Source organism: Ictidomys tridecemlineatus, chromosome 4, assembly GCF_052094955.1.
Source record: "Ictidomys tridecemlineatus isolate mIctTri1 chromosome 4, mIctTri1.hap1, whole genome shotgun sequence".
In the NCBI taxonomy this organism is placed as follows: Eukaryota; Metazoa; Chordata; class Mammalia; order Rodentia; family Sciuridae; genus Ictidomys; species Ictidomys tridecemlineatus.
The window spans coordinates 192,760,085-192,776,597 of NC_135480.1; the positions used below are offsets into that span (position 1 = coordinate 192,760,085).

The 16,513-nt window shown below is 37.5% G+C and overlaps 1 protein-coding gene across 1 annotated transcript in view; it reads left to right on the forward strand.

The window, feature by feature from the left end:
- Pappa (pappalysin 1) overlaps window positions 1–16,513 on the forward strand; it is a 237,274-nt gene that overhangs the window by 97,013 nt on the left and 123,748 nt on the right. Inside the window, exons 8-9 of the mRNA XM_078048072.1 lie at window positions 9,610–9,738; window positions 14,942–15,033. Of these exons, the coding sequence (XP_077904198.1) occupies window positions 9,610–9,738; window positions 14,942–15,033 (221 nt within the window). The remainder of the gene's footprint in view (window positions 1–9,609; window positions 9,739–14,941; window positions 15,034–16,513) is intronic.

Sequence of the window (16,513 nt, forward strand, 5' to 3'; positions counted from 1 at the left end):
CTCATCCAAGAAGTCAGCCTAATGTCATGGGAAAGCCAAACGTTCTAGAATCCAACAACATCACTTAAATCCTGCTTTTAAATTATTTCTCTAACCTTGGGCAGATCACTGACCTGCAGTGAGCCTCAACTGAAAAAAATGGAATTTTTAAAAATTTACCTTTCAGGTTAATTTTAGAAATAATATGTGAAAATTTGGTGACCTATGTAGTTACAAAATATTCCCAATACAAGCATTTATCTGAACACTATAGGAAAAAATATAACAGATATAACTAGAATCCTTTAAAATGTATAACTATAATCAGAAAAACAGAAAGAAATGATTTCCAAGGGTGAAATAGGCAAGAAATCCAGTGGAGTCAAGAACTGAATGTGTAAGCCTTGAATCTAAAGTCTTATTGGTGTAGTTTGGATAAGGGAAAGCCATTGGTTTTAGGAATTGAGTAACCTGGATATTCTTGCTTATTCCAAAGAGGGAGGGTTGACTCTGTAACTCTGCAAGGTGCTAAATTGAAACTAAGGAGTTCAGAACAAGGCTAAGACTCCTAAAGACCTATGTGCTTAGTGAGAGGGTGAACTAGGGGGAAATATATGTCTACCCATGTGCTTAGCTATCTACCTTAACAGCATGACAGTTAAAACTTTCCTGGACTGTGATCTGAGTTCAGGTATATAATTACTGTTGTATACCTCACATATATACTGATTGAATCAATACTGCTCACTGTGGTCTGGAAATGCTTGAGCCAAGGAATTAGCTGGAAAAATAATGTTTTTTGGTTCGTGATGTTCCAAGGATACCCAGAAATAAATATAAAGCTACTTTGAGGGTGGCATAACCTTGACCCAGGAGGCACATGATTCCCACAGATTAAAACCCACTGAACATGAGTTCACATGCCAAAATTAAAAATACAAAAATGTAATATCAGATCTTTCTTTTTAAAATCAAATTTGACTTTGATAACAAGTATCCATATTATTTTTAGAAAAAAAGAAAGAAAACTATAAAGTACAAGCTAATGATTAGATTTAAAAAAAAAAAAGAAGGGGAAAATAGTGGAAATAAATCCAGTAAATCCAAATGAAGGCAAGAAAGGAGAAAAAGAACAAATAAACAAGAAAAGAGAATGATGAATGGAAAGCACAAACAAAATTGGAGAAACAAATCTAACATAGCAATCATTATGCTGCTAAGATAAAAATCAAATGTTTGAAGATGGAGACTCAAATCAGATTTAACTAAAGTTTTGCTGAAAAGTTAAAGGTAAAGGCATGGAAAGTAGTTGCCAGGTACTTTTTATTGATATATATATATATATATATATATATATATATATATATATATCAGCGGAATGCACTGCAATTCATGTTATACACATAGAGTACATTTTTTTTCATATCTCTGGTTGTATATAAAGTATATTCACACCAATTCGTGTCTTCATACATGTACTTTGGATAATGATGTTCATCACATTCCACCATCATTTCTAACCCCCGCCCCCTCCCTTCCTCTCCCACCCCTCTGCCCTATCTAGAGTCTGTCTATTTCTCCCCTGCTCCCTCTCCCTACCCACTATGAATCAGCCTCCTTATATCAGAGAAAACATTCAGCATTTGTTTTTTGGGGATTGGCTAACTTCACTTAGCATTATCTTCTCCAACACCATCCATTTACCTACAAATGCCATGATTTTATTCTCTTTTATTGCTGAGTAATATTCCGTTGTGTGTATATGCCATACTTTTTAAAATCCATTCATCTACTGAAGGGCGTCTAAGTTGGTTCCACAGTTTACCTATTGTGAATTGTGCTGCTATAAACATTGATGCGGCTGTGTCCCTGTAGCATGCTGTTTTTAAGTCTTTGGGGTATAGAACTGAGGAGAGGGATAGCTGGATCAAATAGTGGTTCTATTCTCAGTTTTCCAAGGAATCTCCATACTGTTTTCCACATTGGCTGCACCAGTTTGCAGTCCCACCAGCAATGTATGAGTGTATCTTTTCCCCCACATCCTCAAGTAAATGAAAAACATAAAGTTTTTCAGTAAATGAAACTTACAACCAAAAATAAAAACTCTTATTATTATCAAACAGAATTCAGCAATATATGAAAAATTACACATTTACACACACACACACACACACACACACACACACAGACTCCCATGTGCGCGAACACACACACACACACAAACATACTGGTCTTAAGCTGAATTACCTCAGGATGACTGAGGATTTTACTATTAGGTAGTCTCCTAACATAATTTGCAATTTTAGCATATTAAATGATTTTTAAAACAAGATTTTTTTCTGGAAGCAGAGTTTAAAAAAAATCCTCTTGAAAAAAATTAAATCCCTTCATGATGAAAAAAAATGCCAAGGATTGAAAATGAATAAACTATCTTTATTCCTCATCTGAGGAGACTACACAGAGAAATTAATAAGAATCAACAAATTATCAGAACTAATAAGGACTTATAAAATATACATTTGCAAAGACAAATTATTTTTACCATCTCTAGACAATGCAGACATACACAGTGTGTTTATAGATGATAGATGGATAGATAGAAGCCACCATTTATTATAGAACTGTCATCTGTAAAATGTTTTGAGTTAGGGATGCTTTCCTTATTAAAAAAAAATCATCACAATTTTTATGAAGAAAGCTTTAAAACTTTACTGAAATCATAAAAGAATATCTAAAATAAATTAGAAGATAAACTATGTGCATAAATGGAAGCACAAAATATTGTAAAAATGTCCTTTCTACTCAAATACATTTATATATTCACTGAACTTGAAATAAACTAGGCTTGGTGGTGCACCCCTGTTATCCCAGTGATTCGTGAGACTGAGGCAGAATCGCAAGTTCAAGACCAGCCTCAGCAACTTAGTGAGACCCTGTCTTAAAATGAACAGTAAAAATTCTGAAAGCATGGTGGTACAGTGCTCCTGAGTTCAATCCCCAGAATGCCTGGGGGACTAGAAGACTGAATCAAAATTCCACAGGCATTTTTAAAAATGAAATATAAAAGCACATGAAAAAGCAAAGGACTCTTTCATAGAGAAGGAAAGAGAAAAAAATAGACTAATAAAAACAAAATAACCAATAACCAAACGGACGCAAGTACTGAAATTATATATGGCAAAGATGTTATTACAATTCAATAATAAGGTGACTATTATCCCAAAAAGATTAAGTAATTCTGGGTAAATAGTACTTCGTCCATATTTGAGCACAGGGGATAATCCTTACTTCAGATCACTTTTAAAATAATGTTGTGATTGATTAAACCAATACTTGTAAAAAAAATCTTAAATTTCTTTTGAGAAATTTAAATAAATTTCTTTATTACTAAAAGGATATAGAACAGATTTGCATTATGAGTAAAGAAATATTTATTCAACAGCACAAGACATGGACAAATCATGAAAGAAACAACTAAAAATTTCTGTTTAACAAAGCATTATAAACAAAGTGAAAAAATAGGAGTAACAGACTCAGAAATGGTATTTACAAAGCCATTAATTATAAATAATTAGGATCCAATACATGTAAATAATGATATATTAATACAGAAAAACAAAAATAGCTCAATTTAAATTAGGTGAAATAATGAACAGTAAATCCATGCGGTTAGAAATATAAGTAGTCAACAAATAAGTGAAAAGATCATTAGGTTTGTTAGTAACGAAGGAAAGGATAATAATACAATAATTAAATAATATGATAATTAAATACCATTTAATAATTATCAGATTGGCAAAAAATAAATAAATAAAATATTTGGCAGAAGCCAGTACTGGCAAAGACCTTAGGCAGTGGGAAGTCTGCTGGTAGACATGCTAATTGGCACAACCATTTGGGAGAACAATTTGGCAATATGTAGTAAAGTTGAAAATGCAATTACTGTCAGCTTAACAATACCATTTTGCTCCATTTCCTTCAGAAAACTCTTGTTCTCTGTACGAAAGAATAGGAACACAAATGTTTAAAGCAAGATTGTTGGAAATAACAAAAAAGATGAAACAAACAATAATAGTCATAATAAAAGAACCAACTGAGGTGTCTATCAATAAAATAATGGCCAATTAAAGTATGATATGTTCCTCTAGTAACACACTTAGGTCAGTGAAAATAAATGAGCTAGGTCTCCATGTATCAATATGTGTAATTTCAAAACAATACTGAGATGGTAAAAGCCAGCTGCATAATAATAAGCACAGTATTAAAATGTCTATGAAATTTAAAATCTGCAAATCCATTTGTGTGTACAAAAATTTTTAAAATGTGCCTATGAGGAAATGGGACATGAGAAAGATACAAACATGTTCAAATTTTGTCAGTATTTTCTATCTTTCCCACCAAAAATAAAGGGTATAAAGAAAATATGGTCCAGTGTTGTAATTTGACAGAGATGAGGAATACATCTATGGACCTTTTGTTATAGTGTTGTCTATACTTTCCTATCTTATTGAAATGTTTTCTAATTAAAACCTTTATGATAGTTTGTATGAAGTCTCTGGCCTCGAAAAGTGATTGTTTCCTCCCTTTCACACTCTTGGCTACAAGCTGACATGCTGAGTGCCCAGGCATTACCCTCTGATTCTTAGCCCAAGGGTGGACTGGAATACTCGGGCTCTTCCTGAGCCAGAGGCATCCTAGGTGGTCTCTCCACTATGTCTCCTAGCTCAGACAATCTGGGTGGTAGGTTCTGACCTACGCCCATTCTTAGTGCAGAATTTTAACAGCTAGGCAGCTCCTGGCCTGCAGAAAAGTTCATGACAGAAAGATACAAGACTACATTCCTCATTCAATTAGAACTGTGGATTGCAAAGCTAAGCATCACACCATTCTCAAATTCCCATTTCATAAATGAAGAAATTGGTGGATGGAGACAGGGAATGGCTTGTGTATGGTCATTGGGTCAGTGGTAGTAGTTAACAGAAAACTTGTGTTTCCTGACTTTGAGATCTTTCCAAGTGCTTTTTGTATGTAAACTCTTCTCATTTCAAAACTAGGGCTTTTGATTTCTAGTCTTCTGTATTTCCCAGTTCATTAACAGCTGGGGCATCTGAAAAGCACTGTCTCGGGAAGGAGTTTGCCTTGGATCAAGTCTCTGCCCATGATTAAAGCAAGGTGTATAGCTTGCAAGGACACATAGCATAATCTCCCTATGTGTTAGTTTCTTCACCTTACAAAGGAGAAACAATAATAATTATTCAAGGGATTGTCATTTTGATTGAAATTATGCATAGTAAGTATAAGGCATAGTATAAGACATATGACAAATCAAAACTATGTTTGCAATTACTATTCCAGAAGATGGAGTGTTAAAGAGGTAACAATTTAGACGGAGAGACTGCTTTGGGAAATGGCTTATGATAAATGAATACTGTGATATGGAGACAATAGGGGATCAATAAAGAGTAATCAAGGAACTCACATAGGTTCCTGAAAGAAACAAATGCATGCTCCCATAGTGTATGAAGCTCTCTCGCTTACTCCTACAGGACTTAAGTGTTTTTTATTTTATCTTCATAGCAACATGGACAAGAATTATATCTGAATTAAAAGATAGAAAAAGAGACCCAAAGAATTGAGGTCAATTAAACCTATAGATTTCACATAGGTTTTAATTGACAATATTATAATATTAGGTATATGCCAAAAGTTTAAATATTCACTTAAATAAATATTTAAGCTTAAATCACAGGTGTGTAGCTACTTTATGTGCTTTTAATATTCTTAAAATAATGATTTCATAATCTGCAACTAATTTTTAGCATAAGATTGTGCACCAAATTTGATATAGACTTGCCATCAATATGACATTTCCGAGGAGGAATATTAAGGAAATCATATCAATGAGGAATACCAGTATTTTTTTCCTAATGATCAGAAATGCAAACCTAAGGCAGATGTTTTGTTTGAGATATTTGTGAAAGAATGATGGCTAAATGCTGCAAAAAGTTTTTTTTTGTGTGTGTGTGTGTGTGTGTGTGTGAAAAAAACAAAACAACCTATTAACACCAGCCAAACAACCCATTGCATTTAAATTTGTTAGTTAGAAACATGAAATTAATCTGAGAAGCAGTTCGAAAATTGGTGATCAAACATTAATAATTAACTATTAAGATTTTAAAAGAAAGAGACAGAAACTTAAAAATCGCATTCCAAGTGCTATGACAGATATCAGAAGTAGCCAAACTAATCACATCTCAGGTGAAGTGCTGAAGTTTTAGTTGCAAAGAAATAGTAAATGGGAGGTTTCGGCTTAGTGGCAAGTTCCCATCGCTGCACTAAAGGAAAAGGTTTTGAGCTGGATAGTGCCTTTGGATCTAAGAATATCCTGACAGTGTTGGTAAGACTGGGGAAGGAAGACAGGATAAGTAGGAAGCAAGCCAGAGGCTGTTTCAGCCATCAAAGTTGAGCTGCTTATGGCAGCAGGAATGTAGAAAAGCAGATGAGAAAGCCTTCTCTCGGGCAGATGCAGGTCCACCTGGAGACGGAAGGTGCAGGCAGGGAAGGAGTTCAATGGCAGTGTAAGGCTTTCCAGATGGTTTCAGAAGCCGCTGAAAGGAACAACTTGACATAAATGTCCTACTTTTAGACCAACCATAAAACAGGTTCTAACCTCTGGCAAAGTCCTCAGAGGCTGCTAGTTTGTCCCTCTGAAAAAATTCTATTCCATCAAAAATTCTATTCCATCGGGTTCTTAACAAAGGAGCCCATGTTTAGCATTAATTTTGACTTTATGTGGGAGAAAAATGTACTTTCAACACAGGAATTTGGGGTAGCAAAACATAATCATTTTAATAGGAGTTGCACCTGTCCTCTTTCCTCTACTGTTTACTGAAAAAGTGACTTGGACTTCTGTTTTCCTACCAGAAAACTTAGGATAACAGTCCTTGCCTGCCCAGCAGCTGCTGTCAGTCTTCAGTGAGATAATGATACATGAGCCTTGCAAACCCATTTGGAGGAAGGAGGGTCATTAAAGTCCCTCTACCAATCTGATGGGTTCTATGTGCTGCTGATAAGGATACAGTTGACCCCAGGGTAAAGATAACGCTGAGATCCAGAATCTTAAAAAGTTGGAATGGGTCACCCAGAAAAAGATGATGTAGTGGAGAAGAGATTGTTCCTCAAGCTGTGGCTGTGCACATGTGAGCTGGTGGTCTTGTATTCATGAGTTTACCTAAGCAAAGTTACAAGCAGTTACCTGTCATTCCATCTCTTCTATTAAAGAGAACATAGCATAACTCCAATGAATGAGAATGTTGATAATTCAACATTGATAACAATAGGTTAACACTTACTGTTTATCACAGGCTGGGAACATACGTGTTTTATATCTGTTCTCACCTTCAACCTGTAGGAAAATGATGTGAGGTCAGGTTTATGATTGATTTGAAATAGGCTCAGAGAGGTAAAACACCTGCCAGGGACTTCCTGGTGAAAAAGATGAAGCAGGACTCAAACATGTGTTTGCTTATCTCTGTGTTAGTGTTTATTGAGAGGGAGGAGGAAGTTGGTATTTATTGAGAAAGGAGGACTAGCGTAGGGAGGAGAAGGAAAACATTCACAAAGATTAGCCCACTACCTTAAATATTATTAGCCACAAATCATTTGTGACACACATCACCAAGTGAAAAACGATATAGAGAAATACTTTTCACACTGGCAGGCTTTCTACAGGAGAGCCCCATCTGCTCAGCAGAGACCGTGTGCCCCCAAATGGCCCGAGATGTAGCCTGAAGCAAATTTCTTATTCTATTCCATAATATAGCCGTATTCTTTTAGCATCAAACATGACCCCGTATTTTGGAGCAAAATGAAAGTGTCATAGAATGCATGGCATATTTATTTTGTGCCTTTGGGTATCCCCAGGATTATCACTTTCTCTCCCATCCTACTTCAGTTTTAGAGAATCACCAGAAAAAAAAGGCATATATTCATTAGCCTAGAGGTGAATAAAATAGACAATAATCTTTAAAAATGTAAAATCTATAATTCTGTCAACAAATTAACACTCCAAGGGTTTACAATACAATCATCATATATATATATATATATCTGAAGATTTTTATGCCGTTGCCCACTTAGGTATAATTGACAAAGAATTGACAGAATCTCTAGGAACTTCTGGTCTACCACTGAAATTAGTAGCAGCTAGAGTGCTGCTAATATTAACTTGTTTGGGAGGAGGGGGGCGTAATTCATCTGTCATTCTGCTTCTCAACAGAATCCTTCATTGCTCCTAAACTCCAACTTACTCCCTGTTGCAGTGAGAATCAGGAGACCTGTGTCTGTGGCCCCTTGCACCTGTTATCTTATTGACCTTATCCAAACAGCCCCAGCCCTGACAGCAGCTGAAATAACAGATGAGCAGGAGAACTTGAAGGTTTTTTTGACATTGTCCTTTTGTTTATAAAATCCACCTCCTCAAGTGTGGAATCTGATAGGAATTCTCTTCATAATCATTTAGTGTTTTTTTTCCCATGGTACTTTTTGTTATTAAGATGAATAATGGGTTCAGAGAGAGAGAGAGAGAGATGGAAAACTAGAATAACATCCCCCTTTGAAAATGACCAAAAGGTAAACAAGAGTGGAGATTTAGTTGTGTGTGGAATTGACATAAACATGTATTTGTCTTGGAGGATAATTGGTAATAGCTGGGTTTGTTTGGTGTTTCCTTTGTGGAGAAGTTAAAGACAGGCACCCCGAGGTCTCGAGGTCAGAGGAGATATGTAGTCTTGGCCTAGTGGAAATCTGGCAGAAACCAGCCCCTGGAATTTCAATACCAGGACAAGACAATGCTTTGCAAGGGGTGAGATTACTAAGTCAGGCTCCAACTAGGGAGACAGGGTATAGGATCTTACTCAATAGCATTGTGGTTATAAGTTGCTTAGCCTCTCTATGTCTCAGGTTCATCATCTGTGAAGTCAATATGAAAATGCTAGTATTCGTGTAGGGCTATTTTGATTCTCAAATGAGAAAATAAATAGAAAAATGCTTAGCCTAGGGCCAAAATTCAATTAATGGATGCTACCATTATTATTTCAGTCAAGAGAGACTAGGGAGGCTCAGGTGGTGGGGAGGATGGAGTCACTGTAAATGCAGCATGAAGAAGGGGTTTGTACAGACATAATGAGGTTTCTGTGTGGGTCTTAAAATGGGAGAAAATGATCAGATAGTGCCCAGAGATTCTGTTAGGATATTTTATCACATCTATAATTTTGCTTATTGTATTTATTTTTTCCTTGATGCTTTCGTTATTGGACCGCATGCTATCTGATACTTTTCTACCAGGGTTGTTGTCAAATTTAAATTAAAGAGAAAAAGCACCTACACTGTACATGGCCATCAGTCAATTGATGCTAGTTTTTAATTGGTGTTCATTTTTGGTGCAGTTCATGATGCTTAGCAGAGGATCTTCACCTGAGTAGATAATAAAGAGAAAATATTGAAAACTAAATGTGCCTTTGATTTTTAAAATGAAAATGACTGATAAAATATACACAAGAATTCACTTTTCATTCTCTGCCTGTCTGCCCCCACTTTTATATTTGTAATCATCTTCTTTGCATTTTCTAGGGATCTAGAACTTGGCAATATGTACCAGTACCGGGTTATCACCATTTCGGGAACTGAAGAAAGTGAGCCATCACCTGCTGCCATATACATCCATGGGAGTGGATACTGTGGTGATGGCATTATCCAGAAGTAAGTAAGGACAGAGGGGGCATGCTAATTAGGCCAAGGGATGGTCAGGGTGCTGAATAGAGGAGCTAATAAGATACTGAATCCTGAGTTACCAGTGATCCCCAGCAGTCTATCAATTGATCTTCAAGCAATTTGCTGATCTTGGAAGAAAATCAGTGACTTTTTTTTTTAACACATGCATTTCTCAAGGATGCAATAGAATTCATGATCTACACAGAACTACCAGGATACATTGACTGCCATTTTGCTCTAATTCTCCATTGTTTTATATGTAATACAAGGATTCTACTCATCTTTTTTTTTTTTGTCATTGTCCACACACAATTAATGGGATGCAGTTATTCTACATTTAAACACGTTTACATTCTGTGCTGGCTGGCTACCATTTACATTTGTTAAAATTGCACATCAAAAATTTAGAAAATGGTCCAAAGGCTTATAAAAATAGCAAAGTGTAATGTTGAAACATAAATCGCAAAAGAGGTTCTAAAGTGAATATTTGATATGAGTACACCAAAGGAAATTAATCAGCGAGTAAAGATTTCACCCCAAACTGAAAGTATGATTAGAAAATACACAGGCATGTATCTAAGAAATGAATTGCATGATTTTATCAGTTCATTCATCCTGTTGCTCTCAGGGCAAGATGTGACACAACTACCAAATAGAGGCAAGAAGCAATCAAGAAATTTGCATTATTTAAAAAAATCAATAAATAAAGCTTCTGATACTTTTCCCTCCAGAAAAAGCACAAAAATCTTTCTGGAACAAAATTGAGAGTTTTATCACTAGAGGTGGACTAGAGACCAATAATAATTCAAAATTAAGTTTCTTGTTGCTGAAATTATGGTCCTTATTGCTAACCTATTTATTTGCAATTCACAAAATCACTGAGACTTTTAAAACTATTGACAGATTTAATGACAAACATTATGTGCAGAGATGGCAAAACAAGCTACTGGCAAAATTCCTTCATTAAATGGCACTGTTGGGTGTCACATCATATCCGTGTAACATGGAATTGCAATTGCTATCTCTGTAGAGGGAGGGGCAGTGAGAGAGAGCATTTGCTTCACAGTTGGAAGAAACTAGTGATGTGCAGAACATGCGTCAGCTCATAGGTACAGTACATACGTGAAAGAGAAGTTCTGGATGACCCTGTTAGTCAGTAGCATGGATGCTGCAAGAAGAGGGGCACTTTCATGTGTTACGGATGATCATGTCATATGTGATGTCAACTGGAAGCCTGTATTGGATGAAAGGACCAGTTACGAGTAGAGCAAAAATGTCACAGCTCTGCAAATAAGAAGAGTTGGCACACAAGTGGCACGTAGACATGGTTGTTGGCCAGAAGAATGCTTTCTGTTCATGACTGAGCAATGAAGTACCAACTACTGCAAACACAATCAGATGAGTGACATCTTTCAATTTACTTTGCATAAAGGTGGGAGTGTGCTACAATCTGTCTCTCCACCATTGAAGTATATCAAAGGTTTATGGAGAGGTATTAACTCAAGGTTTTGAAATAAAGAATTACATTTTTTTAGAGAGAGAGAGAGAGAGAGAGAGAGAGAGAGAGAGAGAGAGAGGAGAGAGAGAGAGAGAGAGAGAGAGAGAGAGAGAGAATTTTTAATATTTACTTTTTAGTTTTTGGCAGACACAACATCTTTATTTGTATGTGGTGCTGAGGATCGAACCCAGGCAGCACGCATGCCAGGCCAGCATGCTTGAGCCACATCCCCAGCCCCAAAGAATTACATTTTAATACCTTAAATATATTTCTGTCTCATGTTTTAAAGCAAATGAAGTTCACATGTTGTCTGAACAAAACATGTTAAAGCCCACCTTGCTGGACCAAATACAAATTGTAAACACCCAAGGTGTATTTTAGTTATTCTGATAAAATGACCTTCGTAAGAGTTGTGCTTTCTTCAGTTTTGAAGACTCAGATAATTATTTAGTAAACATGAATTTACACCAAATTTATATCTTTTCAGAGGGGAATTATCTGAATTTTTCTCTGGTATCTGTGAAGATTTTATTTCTATAATTTTTTAGATTAAAAATCAATGTTTTTTCTCATTAGAAAAATACATTGGCACTAATAAGGCCAGTAACAATTATTTGTATGATTTCAAGTGGCTTGCTAAAGCAGTATCTTTCAAGAATATATATTTATGGCTTGGATGTCCTTATAGGTATAATTCCAAAACAGAATTGTCAAATAGTGAGGAGATAATGTAAGCATTTTTAAGTATTGAGTTGTGATACAATCACCTAACTGCCAAGAGTTTGAGCATAGATTATAAATTTTCCCACCCCATGATGAAACCCCATGACATATTATGAGTATTTCAGCTATATATCCAAGGACTGGGGATGTAGCTTAGCGGTAGAGCACTTGCCTAGCCTGTGCAAGATCCTGGGTTCAATATCCACAATTGTTTTTTGGGGGATGCTAATTTAGCTAAAATAAGTTTTTAAAAGGAACTCACCAGAGTTGGAATCCTAAGCTACAACCTAGTCTATCCATTTTGGAAACAGATATAGATACATTGATAAAACACTGCAAACAATGTCATTCTTGTTGCTGATCTGAAATTGTTATCACCATCATTAATTTTACATAATATTCATAAATTAATAGGAATTTTAATTAATTTTACCTAGAATTGGTATCTTTTATACACATCAAATACTTAACTTACCACAGATACCAAATACTTCTTGACACAGTATACAAAATTGGATGCAGCTTAGAGATGTTCACTTAAGGAAAAGAAGGAAGGCAGAGAGGAAGGAGGTATGAAGGAAGGAAGAAACACTGGGGAAAAGGAGGGGTATCATCCTAGCTATGGGTAAGGGAATTTGCAAAGAAATTTATGTAGACTCAGCACTGGATGACATCTCCAATGGACAAACACTTTATTGTAAATGTTCACAGCAACAGATTCTCCTGGTTCCTTATGTAGCAAAAGACAAAAGCACTGGACAGATACTATAATCACAACACTTATAAACATTTATTGGGCCTCTACTATGCACAAGGTATTGTGCTACATTATCATCTACTTGCATCTTCCCAATAACCATATGAGGTAGGTCCTATTAGCATATTTTATAGAAAAGACAACTAGTGCACAAAGAGAATAAGGCAGTTTTCTCAAGCATATCCACCCAATAATGGATTGAACCAATATATGAACTGAGGACAAAAGTTGTTGTCTGAATTCATCATCCCATTGCTGTGTAACATGAAAACCCTACAAAACTAGATAGTAAAGGAGTGGCTATGTATTGTCTGCTAGGTCTCAGGCACTGTAGCAGGTACCAGGGTACCAGGATGACAGAGACTCTATCACTCCCTTTGGCATCTCACACTCTATTATAGAGGCCTCTCAATTAATAAGCAAAGGTATCAGTTTGACAATTGCCGTGATAGATGTAACAGGATGTCTGTGAACACAGAGATGGCAGCCACCCACTCCAGCCTGAGAGGTCAAAGAAGGTTTCTCAGAACTCCTCTATCTAATGAGAGATCTATCATGCCTAGAAGATATTCCTGGTGACCCTAATGTTTTGTTTAAAATAATAGAACATGCCAATTGGGTGGTAATGGAAGGCAAATTTGAAATATTCTTTATAGCATAACCCAGGTTTAAAAATAAAATTGTGTATCTCCTCAGATAACCCAAGAAATAGCTGAGTAGCAGGTCACCAGCAATTTCCAGGCTGTTAAGATTCACACACAGATTGCTAGGACTGTCTAGGAATATGAACTTCTTTGCTCATGGGTTTGCAGACAGGAGAGAACCTGGGTGGCTCTTTGGAGATCAATGCAATGTCCTAGGCCATCTTAAGGATTGATTGCAAGGCACTGTCTTGCTACCCTGACACCTCCTAAAAACAACAAACATAGCCTAGTGTTAATTGCCTGGGTAAAAGGAAAAGTCTGAGGCCTCTTCCATCCTGTGACAGGTCCCAGCTGGTCTCTGGGGAGGGACAGCCAATTGCCCACCCTCTGCAGAGACCTCCCAAGGCAAAATTGGAATGGGAACTGTGATTTCCTGAGCATCCACTGTATGCCACACACTGTGCCAGCACTTTCCTTCCGTTTTGGAACCCAACTCTACAGAGTATGCAGATCATCTCCATGGAACACAGGAGAAAACTGAGAGGTAGCATCTGAGAATCACTGTTCAATGGATTTTTCTGCAATGATGGAAGTATTCGGTGCTATCCAACACTGGCCACCAGCCATATGCAGCTATAGCATACTTGCTATGTGTCTACCATGATTGAGGGATAGGATTTTAATCATATTAACATTTAATGGATTTAAAGTTAAGTCATCACAGAAAGATCAGATAGAGAGGCCAAACCACTTACATAAGAATGGAGAGTTAGTGTGGAGCACGGGGATTCAGCCCAAGTTTTCTGTTTCTAAAAGGATGGGAACTTTGCAGAAAACAAAAATTCACCCAGCCTCTCTGTTTTGGTTCCTCCTTCTCCCCACCTTAGCCCAATTCAGAAAAATGAATGCTACTCATTTTCTCACTGTCCCAACCTCTGCAAAATCATCCTAAGGTGATGGAAATAATTCCAAGAGAATAAAAAGAGGGGGCGTTTTTATTCCTTCACAGCACAGTCCCACAGGCCTCTGAGTTCTTGACACCAGGCAATGACACACCCAGTGAAGAAAATAAAACGTTCCAGAGAAAGGGTGACTACCATGAATGTGTGAGTGAAACACCCAGAAGGAGTGGAGGAGAAGCTTTGACATTACAGGGACCTCCACTCCCCTCACATCCACTCTTTAGAAATCAGAAACGCTAGAAGAGCAGTGAGATGTTCCTAGACACAGTGGGAACAAGAGATCTGTGCACGTACTCATTCACTTCTTCATCCATCTCTGACTCTCAGCTGACTTTAGAATTTAACTGACAAGATTTCAAAGGATAACTTTGAAGCAGAAATTCTGCTTCATCATCTCAAACACAAAATCAGGCGAATGTAATTGTATTTTCTACCTCTGTACCTTTTATCGACATCATTTGAAGATGAAGAAATGGACTCAAGTAAGAAAAAGGACATGAGAGAAGTCTCCAGAAGCTTCCTGGGCCATGGGGCGAGGGGACTTTTGCAGCCCAGCCTTGGTTCAGAAACTGATCTGGAAAATTTCTCTCCTATGTCCACTGTGCAGAGACCAAGGTGAAGAATGTGACGATATGAATAAGATCAATGGTGATGGCTGCTCCCTGTTCTGCCAGCAAGAAATCTCCTTCAATTGCATTGGTAAGTCTGCCATGTCTCTGGGCCTGGCTGATTGGTCATTTACAAGGGTAACAATGACTTTGACTAAATGATGACTTGCCCCTTGGTTTTACACGTTTATTGAGTGCCTCCTATGTGTCAGGCACCAGGGAGGTGGCATCAGTGGAGGTGGAAAAAAAAAGGCAAAATAAACTGCAAATATTCCTACCATCAAGAACTTAGGCTCTCATAGATAATGACAGGTAACTGATTTCGATCAGGCTCTACTTTACAAATGCTATTGCTTTTCTTCACACCACCTGTTCAGAATGGCTATTACTATAGATATGTAGGGCTTTTTGTTTTTGAAGATGACAAGAATCAAACGTCAGGGAGATGATAAAACTTGGCCAGGTCAGAAGGATTGAAGGCAGAACCCAGACTTGAACCTGATTTTGTTCAATTCTCAAGTTTGTACTCAGATCATTTTGCTGCACATCCTCTAGCCAGGATCCAGAAGTTGCCAGGGTCCTGGATGCAGACTCAGAACCCTGGGGAAGTCTCTCTGATCTGAAGGAGGAGATAGAGCAGACCAGTCTGTGTTGAGAAAGCAAATATCCTTTTCCCACCTTTACCGAATCAAATGGGAAACGTGTTTTTCCTCTGCCTCTTCTCCAGAGTCTGGCCGATCATGTTGTTTCAGCCCCACTTGGGAGGCCCAGGCCAGCCTGGGGCTGCTAAACAGACAGGGGTTGGGGGCAGGGATGGAATTTTGAGCTGGCCCAGATGAGATCATACTTCCTTTAAGATGCAAATCGATACCTGAAGATCAAAGGTCCCCCAGCTAATCCCCTGGGCTGGAGGTGAAAACTAATCACAATTCATTTGCAAGTACAAAAGACAGAGGTGCTCTATCTGAAAAAGGAAGGGGCAGCTACAGAGGGGATGAAAACCTCGGTGGGAAGATTTCTCACTGAAAGGCAGTTTTCTAGGGGGACGAAAGGGAAGGAGATGTCATCGCATCTTTGCATCTGCAGCACATTACAGGGGTGTTTAGACATTCTTTCTCCCAGTAGATGGCCTGCCCTGGGGGTGAAAAACATGCAACCTTTTGTTCTGTTCCCAACACACATTTGTTGAGCACCTACTATCTGCTTGGCACCAAGTAGGGGCTGAGCAACACAAGAAAGGTGTTCTGCAAACATTTGTGGTTGAAAAAAAAAAAAAGGAAGATAGAGGAGCTTCGAGGCAGGGCCTTTGGCTAGGAAATTGGAGAAGATTGTTTTTCTCTTCTCTCTTGACTAGAAAAATGGTTCATAGTAATAAAGCCTGATGCTCACTTAGTGTGTGACAGAAAGAACTTTGGGTTGAAATATATATCAGGTTCTGGTCCTAGCTGTGGGAAGAATTGGTATAATGCTGGCCAAGTGGCTTCTCTAGGCTAGGCCTCAATTCACCTCTGGTACATGGGGATGATTGGGTTAGCAGGTCTCTAAGAACCTGAATGTACTTCTGTGGTGTG